General features: G+C 38.7%; 2 protein-coding genes across 2 annotated transcripts in view; both read right to left on the bottom strand.

Moving 5' to 3' along the window:
• Window positions 1–1,182: 1,182 nt before the first annotated feature.
• Window positions 1,183–5,359, bottom strand: LOC139444312 (uncharacterized). Its single transcript, XM_071225247.1, has 5 exons — window positions 5,284–5,359; window positions 4,537–4,567; window positions 3,615–3,758; window positions 1,724–1,966; window positions 1,183–1,391 (listed from the first exon to the last, which is right to left on the bottom strand). The coding sequence occupies exons 1-5, from the start codon at window positions 5,284–5,286 to the stop codon at window positions 1,363–1,365; spliced, it is 450 nt and encodes a 149-aa protein (XP_071081348.1). The 5' UTR covers window positions 5,287–5,359; the 3' UTR covers window positions 1,183–1,362.
• Window positions 5,360–7,079: 1,720 nt separating this feature from the next.
• The window catches only part of LOC139444315 (uncharacterized), a 31,680-nt gene continuing 29,461 nt past the window's right edge, over window positions 7,080–9,298 (bottom strand). The window contains exons 9-12 of the mRNA XM_071225250.1: window positions 9,038–9,074; window positions 8,480–8,623; window positions 7,708–7,989; window positions 7,080–7,255 (exon numbers count right to left, since the gene is read on the bottom strand). Of these exons, the coding sequence (XP_071081351.1) occupies window positions 7,227–7,255; window positions 7,708–7,989; window positions 8,480–8,623; window positions 9,038–9,074 (492 nt within the window). The 3' untranslated portion in view covers window positions 7,080–7,226. The remainder of the gene's footprint in view (window positions 7,256–7,707; window positions 7,990–8,479; window positions 8,624–9,037; window positions 9,075–9,298) is intronic.

Here is a 9,298-nt window from a genome sequence, read left to right as displayed (position 1 = left end):
ATGCAATGGCATGGTGTATTTTCAAACAAAACTTCTTGCTTTGCAAATTATATACATTTGTGCCTGTCTGCTTTAGTATTCGATAGTATTCGTTTATGAACCAATCTTTGAAGACTGATTGGAAATTTCATGTGTGCAATGGCATGGTGTATTTCCAAACAAAACTTCTTGCTTTGCAAATTATATATATTTGTGCCTGTCTGCTGTAGTATTCGATAGTATTTGTTTAAGAACCTATCTTTGAAGATTGATTGGACATTTAATGAGTTCAATAATGTGGTGTATTTTCAAACAAAACATCTTGCTTTGCAAATATATTTATACAAGACTCCTTTATCCTCACATCTGTTGCTTCGTGTGATGAATCAATATATCCCAGGCTTGCGACATGTGTTCACAGCGGTTACAACGGGGAAATATTTGTTACGGCAATTTTCCTCAAATGTTATGAAATTGAGATATTTTAGTAACATATCTTCTTTTTGGTGTTTTATCTTGATATTGAACTGAAACTGATAACCCATTCTTTGAAATATGATGACTTGATGTAGCTGTAGAACGATCAGAACTTAAGCTTACTGTCCCGCTAAGGCTTTCCTGTCACAGACATTGATGTGACAGATTTTAAACATTCATTCATCGGTTATTTGAACTGGCAATATGGCACCTTTAAATGATGATAAGTTGTGTCCTACTCCAGAGATTATCAGCAATAGTTATTCTGTTTTGAGGTCGCTGTTGAGGTCACAGGCAAATCATTCTACATGATGTATTATATATTTCCATATTGTTTCTAATAGATGATCAATTTCTCATTAATGTTATTGAAAAGTGTGTAAATATGTTTCGTTTCTTTTGTTTGTGTGTTTGTTTGTGTGTTATTATGGTATTGTTATATTTGGTGGGGTGTTTGTTTGGTGTGCTTTATGGCTTTTTGTGGGATGGAGTTGTAGCGTTACTTTATCACACACACAAACACACACACACAAACACACACACACACACACACACACACACACACACGTAAAACAACCATACCTTTGGGCTTTCCACCATCCTCGCTGACATACCGTGATAAGACTGAATACTGTTCCCACCGCGTTAACCCCAACCCACTCACTCACTCTTTACCACATTAGTTTATTCTAACAAACAAATATCAAGATATGGAATTATGCATAGACTGTTTATTGAAATACATGCACCTGAAAACCGATGTCGTTTTGAACAAGAAGAAACCCCACCTGACTATAGCTAAAACAGTAACTTTCGTGAGCACTTATGTATGGTGAAAAAGTCCAGTTTCACTGCAATAAATTCTTTCGCCTGGACGACTTATGAGCACCAAACGTCCTCCATGAATCACTTTGACATCATCACTTTCGTGAATTCTGAAAAATATTAAATCCATATAATTCTTCATTAGCTTCATTTAATTTGATCAGATGTACAAACAGAAAAGAATTTACTGTTATCTAATGTGAGATGATAATCCGTATCGTAAGACAGGTACCACACTCACGAATCCAATCTCCCAAAGATGTTTGATGCCGTGTATTCCAACTTTCTGTGCCATGAACATGATATTTAGTCCAAAAAATACTAGTACTACATCAATGTACTGCTTATACACGAATTACAAAGTTTTACTATGTCATTCCAATATTGTTCGGATTTCTGTGTCAATAGATTATGCGAAGTTATATATTCTTGTCTGACTCACCTGCATAGTTTATTCGCCCATCCCCGGAAGAATCTGCTGTCTTCATCATCTCCTCAGCTTCCTCCTCTGTCAACTTCTCACCCAAGTTTGTCATGACATGCCTCAACTCAGTTGTACTGATGTAACCATTTCCGTCCTTGTCAAACACTTGGAAAGCTTCATAAAGTTCTTCCTTCGGGGTTTCCTCCTTCATTCTCTTGGACATCATTGTCATGAATTCAGGAAACTCAATGGTCCCGCTCTCTAGGGAAAGAGCAAATCAGTAGATACATTAAGAAACAAACGACTCGTGGTCGTTGTTTATCGTACAATAAAACATTGCAGAGAGAATAAACCATGTTGATATCTCGTATAAGAAACAAACGACTCTTGGTCGTTGTTTATCGTACAGTAAAACACTGCAGGGAGAATAAACCATGTTGATATCTCGTATAAGAAACAAACGACTCTTGGTCGTTGTTTATCGTATAGTAAAACACTGCAGGGAGAATATACCATGTTGATATCTCGTATAAGAAACAAACGACACTTGGTCGTTGTTTATCGTACAATAAAACACTGCAGGGAGAATAAACCATGTGTGATATCTCGTATAAGAAACAAACGACTCTTGGTCGTTGTTTATCGTACAGTAAAACACTGCAGGGAGAATAAACCATGTTGATATCTCGTATAAGAAACACATGACTCTTGGTCGTTGTTTATCGTACAAAAAAACACTGCAAGGAGAAAAAACCATGGGGATATCTCGTATAAGAAACAAACGACTCTTGGTCGTTGTTTATCGTACAATAAAACACTGCAGGGAGAATAAACCAAGAGGGGCGCAGCCGAGTGTATCAACATCATGTAAAGCCTCTTTAAGAATGATGACAAAATGTTCAAGCTTTAAAAACATATACCCGTATTTTAATAATGATGACTACCTCAATAGAATCCGACCTCGGCAATGTCGGGCAAGTCCATTTTATGCACAGTTTGGTATTTCCCGCATAATCTCACAATCCTCACGTCAATTACCTGAAATTTGTTTCTCAATACCGATTGTCATATCTCTCCTGTTTTTTGGATGCAATCGTTCGGCCATCGCGTTTATCTGCGTTGCCCAGCTACATCTAAGGGGAACAACTCACAAGACACCCCCCTCTTAAAAATACGTCGTTCCCTATACGATGTCATCAAGTTGCGAGCGCATGTTCGAATCTCTATAAATGACGTCATGATAATACAATGTTTTATCGCTAAATAAATCACACTTCGTTCTTCATCGGTCTTTGCCATTTGTCGCGTATAAGTGATGTACTACAACACTGACCACATCTATTTTTATCAAATAGTCATGGATATAAATATCCTTATTGCGAACGAATTCCTGCAGTATCCGTAGGGAAATCAGTTGTCCACATAATGTGTTCTGGTGTCAAAGTTTATCATGAGCGGAGGTTTCCAATGACCATTCATAAACTTTTCACGGATATTTTCCTTTTCATACACATTGTAATTTGTTTCTGCAGATAATCGAGACCGATTATTCTCTGGCGTTGGCGTTTTATGTTTGTATGAGTGAGTGAGTATGGTTTTTCGCCGCTTTTAGCAATATTCCAGCAATATCACGGCGGGGGACACCAGAAATGGGCTTCACACATTGTACCCATGTCGAGAATCGAACCCGATGCTTCGGCGTGACGAGCGAACGCTTTAACCACTAGACTACCCGACCGCCCCTGTTTGTATGAATTCGCGCTTCCAATTTATTAGAACAGATAAACTAATACTAATGAGGCATTAATTTTTCAATGTCCACCCTGTTGTCACTAGTCATTTGTTCTCATGATGTATATGCGATAAACGTAGTTTTATCTTGGAACCAATAAAACCCGATGTGTCTTACCATTTTCGTCTACTTCAGCGATCATGTCCTGCAACTCTCCTTCCGTTGGATTCTGTCCTAATGACCTTATGACAGCGCCCAATTCTGCCGTCGTGATCATTCCATCGCCATTTTTGTCGAAAAGACCAAACGCCTCTCGCATTTCTAAAATGATGAACAAATAATTTTGACCCTCACACCCGATTTAAACAATACAAAACAGGGGACAATTCAACACAGATAATCATATAAACATATAACTTGTTCTTCTGACCATAATCTGCGTCACGTTTTACAAGAAACAAACACGTGCCTATTTGTGCAAATTGTGTGAATGGCAGATGCAACCGGAAGAGCAGAACATGCTTACCCTTTTCGCGAAAACACCGTGTCATTTTCAGTGATACCTTCATTTAGTTTTAACGACTATTTTTCCTTTTACGCCCAATGGAACCTGTTTCGGAGGATCGTCGAGATTGATTACCTTCTGGCGCTGACGTTTTTTTTATTTACAATGAGTGAGTCAGCAAGTTGGCTTTAACGCCATTTTGAAGAGTATCCCAGTTATGTCGCGTCGTATAAGCTTATTGCCCGAAATGATGCAGGTCTCAGACGTTTACCACTTCGGTGAAATCCACGAGCACGGGTATGGTGCTGACAAACCTAGAAACATAATCGGGGCGAACCGGACCAACAATCATAGGTTTCTTGCGTGCCCAAGGGACGCAACTCTGCACAGTGAATCACGGCGCCTTAGACGACTGGGCCACCCGAGCCCCCTCATTTATATGACGATCGATAGATTATTATAATGTGTCATATCGGAGTATTTCTAACCATCAGTTGCACAGATGAATTGATACCGTGTTACACACACTTCCAACAAAAACTGTATGTATGCTTCAGCTACAGTGTAAACGCATAGCAATATATGCAACTGTACCTGCAATTTGATCCGCGGTCAGCACGTCCGCCTGAAAGAAAAGAGAAATGAAACATTTAGGATGAATTAAAACCTCAAATTCTTGGGATATTACTATTAGGTTCTATGTTTGTTGACCGCCTCCGTGATATAGTGGTAGAGCTTCCGTCGGAGAACGCAAGGTCCAGGGTAAGATTCCCGGCAGCGTCATACCAAAAGACATTCAGAGATTCAGACATTCAGAGATTTACCCTGTTGGGCGCTCGGCATTAATGGGACATGACGGCTGGGAGTCTGGGAGTGTAATGTGTCTGAGTTGGGTATTCATATTAAACTGTACCATGGTATCTCAGCTATATTCCAGCTATGTGTGGTCTGTACAAAATCAAGTCTGGACCAGACAATCCACTGATTAACATCATGAACATCGATCTACTCAATTTGGCAAGAGCCTGACCACTTGATCCCGTTGCTGAAGACCAATTCCAACCCGGATCTTCTCTGGTTCATTTCTATGTAACAAGTCAATGGCATATATCACGGACCAATGTTTCTTCAATTGTGTCCTTCTCTACGAATATTGTAAAAAAATAAAGCCATTTTAAAGATCTACATTTCGAATTTGTCTAACGTTTGGTCTTTAAAATCACTTAAATTATTATTACAGAAATTTTTCTCCAAAAGCACGTTTAATACAAATTACAATGTAGACACACATTGGGCCATAAACCAGTTTAGCTTTGCATATACATAACAATCTCGACTTACCATGGTGTCTGCAGGTGTTTCTTGTACAGGTGTCGCCCCAAGAATACCCAACCAAAGTGGCTCACCTGTCTCACTGTTATCTTGGTATATTCAACAGTTATAAAGCCATTATGAACAAGTGAAAGTAAAATAGAGTGCATGCAATTCATATGGTAAATTAGGTATACCAGACAGACAGTCATATGAGGCATCTTTTGTCAGCACATGTTTGCAGGTGGAATTTCTATAGGTGTTGAACATCGGTATTGTATCATACAATGAAGTGTTATTGTCAATATGTTATTGAAAGCGTGTAAAACTAGCGTGAACCTGTCAAACCATTTCTTATCACAATGCCTTTTAGAAAGTGGTTAAATGTAACAAATGTTGTATTTGGGATACCACTTTCATAGTAAAGTACAAATTCTAGTACCTTTTTGGTGCTTAGGTCCCATCAGGGACTACTGGAAGTCCGAAAACTTTATGGGAGCCTCGGTGGCTAAGTGGGTTAGATAGCTGACTTTGTGTGCTGGCGATTAGGTGCCTCACTCTGAGAGTATGGGTTCGAATTCTGGACGTTACATTTCTTATCAGTGGTTATGGTAACGTGGTGTATGATACAGTGAAATCAGTGAAGCCATAATGGCGAGGCTGTTTTGGGAACAATATTCGCATCAGAATTCGCATCTGCGCAATGGTTAGTCTCGAACGTCGTATACCTCGACATATATTCGTACCCAGGGCGTTTGGTGAAGCAAATGTCTCAGTTTCACTCTTTTGTTATATGGCAGAGTATTTCATTCTTGAAGAATGATTGTAACCCTGTTACATAGTTTCTGTTGGGATTCGGTAAACGCTCATTGCATTGTGTTTAGATAGTGATTATAATTAGTTGTCAGGAATGTAGTACTTTTTAACGTAAGCAGTTTTTAGGAAGTTATTATATGTAGATGCTAGTGTGATATGTAAACGTCCGGAATACCGTTGATGTGGAATATTCTGTAATGGTCTGGTGCCGCTAGACAGGCGAGGGCACTGCGTAGGAATTTCAAGTAGCCAGTTAGGCTGAATATAAGATGACAAGAATGTCAATCCCGTATCTCTTACACATTTCATTACATCAAGACCGGCTTTCTTGTGAAGATCACTCATCAACCCTGATTCCCTGTCTAGGCCATCTCGGAAGCTTGACCACTGTCGCCGCTGTCATGGTCACTGACTTTTGCTATCATCACTGTATTTTTATCTTTGATACTGACCACTGCCATCATATTGTATACTGTCACTGGATATTGTACTACCACGTTAGTGTGTACTGTCATTGCAATTGCTGTGCAATAACTTGTATTGATTTGTGAACCTAGTTAATTTTTGTGCCATTGTTGATTGTTTACCACTTATTGGTTGTTTGTTTTTTTCCGTACAGACTTCTGGGTTAACATATTGTTTAAATTTGGGAATCGACTAGTAACAGTTTCAACAGACGTATTGTGACGATATGTGTTTCAATAGAGGTAGTCACTTCACCGAAGTGGTAAACTTTTGGAACCTGCATCACTTCGGGATTTCATCTCAAGCTTATTATACACTCACTCCCATCAACATGGATGTGTAATACAATTTGACTGGATAGAAGATCCTACTTGCCTTTTATACACTAACTTACCTAACCTGCCACGTACATGCATTTTGTACTTTAATTTCAGCATTGAGCATTGCAACTATTATCATATGATATTGGCAAGTTTGAACACATTAAGTTGGACTCAATTCAACCAGTCATTACCAACAAAGAAGCACATGAAAACATTATAAAATTGTTTCAATTGCGTTTATTTGGACTCGTACACGTGCTGAATTGATATGAGAGACAAATGAAATGTATGGATATCATAGCGTCCTTTTCCTGGCTAAGTCCACTGATGAGTCTACCATGTTTATATATATTTCCCATCCTCTCGAACTCACTTTGACTTCATCATCTTCACAAATTCTGAAACATAATGAAGATGATCTAAATCAGTATGCAGGACACAATACAAATATAGGAATATGTTATATATATATTTTTTTTAATGTAGCTATGCGTGATGTGTATAGGCATAACGTATATTAACTCTGATAAAAAAATGACGACATAAGCATTTGTGATGGTGTGTTATGCCCGTTGTCAGCAGCGTAAGTAACAATGTCAAACTCTCAGTGTCTTTGCCACACGACAATATAACAGAATAGGAGCGTCACATTCCAGAATCACTAATACGTTACACTGATGACATCGCGAAAGATGTGATTTCGTCTTTACCATTCGTGAAGGTCTAGGTCACGATACAGATGACGGAAACATTTCACCACAAACAATAGGCTGAATGGACATGTTGCTTTACTTTATTTGATTGTATTGGTTGGGGGAGTGGAGTGGGGTTTCAGGAATGTGATGCTCACCTTCGTAGTCGACTTCTCCATTCCCATCAGCGTCAGCCTCATTGATCATGTCGTCAATTTCTTCCTCGGTCCAGTTCTCGCCCATATTTATAAGGAACGCCTTCACTTCAGTCGCGCTGATAGAACCATCGCCGTCCTTGTCAAAAAGGCGGAATGCTGCTCTGTATTCTTCCTCACTATCTACATCCTCTTCATCTTCATCTTCATCCTCTTCATCCTCCTCTTCATTGAGCTTCTTTGACACCATGTTAAGAAATTGAGGAAGGTCTAGTGTTCCCTTTCCTGAAAAAAATAGATATGGCGTAAATTATCAATGAAGCAGTGTGTGAGAAATATACGTAATATGTAATACATGTACATTGGAATCTTATCACACTATTCCGGATTTCTGTCAACACACGACCACATTTACAGTTCCAAACTTATTACGATACATAACATTTCGTTCAACTTTATCTTTATATTCTATTTCTGTATCTCCTGATTCGGACAGCTGTCTCAACCGGTCTGAAACTTTCGACCAACAGAAGTCGGATTAGGAAGATCAATTTTTAATCCTCTAGAGTCGCTATATGGCTGAAACAATGCCGATGCGACGTTAAATGTTAACTCACTCATTATCCTCTAGAGACGCCGCTTTTTAGCACTGATAATGAATCTTTTGTTTCATTTCTCAAAATGATCAGTTAATAACGTCGGTTATGTGAATGATGATTTGGAGGCTAATGTTAAGTTAAGATTGTGACTCATTTGAGAAAAACATTAAACGTACCCTCAGGATCTCCTTCGCTGATCATTTCCTTGAGCTCGACATCTGATAAGTCCAGGTTTAGTTTCGTCAACACTGCACCCAGCTTCTCGGTTGCAATAGTTCCTTCATCTTTTCCACTGAACTCGTTGAAGGCGGTTGTAAACTCTGAGTGTATGATGATTACATATTATTAGTGTTCAAGTCAAATGTTACCAGTGTAACAACTAAAAATGACGACAGTTTATGTCCGTTATTGTGGTAAACAGCACGCAGGCATGCATGTTAATTACATCTTATCCAGATACAGCATTTCGTACTCAAAATAATTTCAATGAAACGCAGAGCTACACATTCCTGAAAGCCAGGGTCAATGTTTTGGTCGAAGATATTTATTCGACACTATTATTTTCACCAGGACACATAATTGATGGACAAATCACGTCAGTCTTCTGAAGATTAAAATAGCGTCAAAACAATACATGGCATTGTTCCACGTCCTAATTATGACGCCAATAAATAATGGCTTGGTGTGAAGTCTCTAATTTGCCTTGTATAGACTGCGAGTATAACATTCATTACCTTTAATCTGTTCCTCCGATAGCTCGTATTCAGATTGCTGAAAGCAATGAGAATTTACATGACGTCAGCTGTGTCTCCATTAAAAAAGCATTGAAACTTTAGTGACACTTTGAATATAAACTTTAACTCTCATCAACGATAAATGCTCAAACAGTAATTACTTAAATAAGCGCCGTTAATGGGAGCAGTAAATTTTACACTTACCATGATGTCTACAGGTACTAGTTGCACAGGTGAAGCCGTAAGAATACACACCCAAAA

This window comes from Haliotis cracherodii, unplaced genomic scaffold, assembly GCF_022045235.1.
Source record: "Haliotis cracherodii isolate W230 unplaced genomic scaffold, xgHalCrac1.p SCAF_5, whole genome shotgun sequence".
NCBI classification, from domain to species: domain Eukaryota; kingdom Metazoa; phylum Mollusca; class Gastropoda; order Lepetellida; family Haliotidae; genus Haliotis; species Haliotis cracherodii.
Note: the sequence above shows the minus strand (reverse complement) of the source record. Positions and strands in the feature narration are given on the sequence as shown.

Bases quoted from the DNA above. Each gene is read 5' to 3' on its own strand.
- LOC139444312 (XM_071225247.1), bottom strand. The intron at 1,967-3,614 runs GTAAGACACATC...CTCTTTCCCTAG, and splicing joins CGCTGAAGTAGACGAAAATG to AGAGCGGGACCATTGAGTTT. The intron at 1,392-1,723 runs GTGAGTCAGACA...AATATTTTTCAG, and splicing joins TGGGCGAATAAACTATGCAG to AATTCACGAAAGTGATGATG.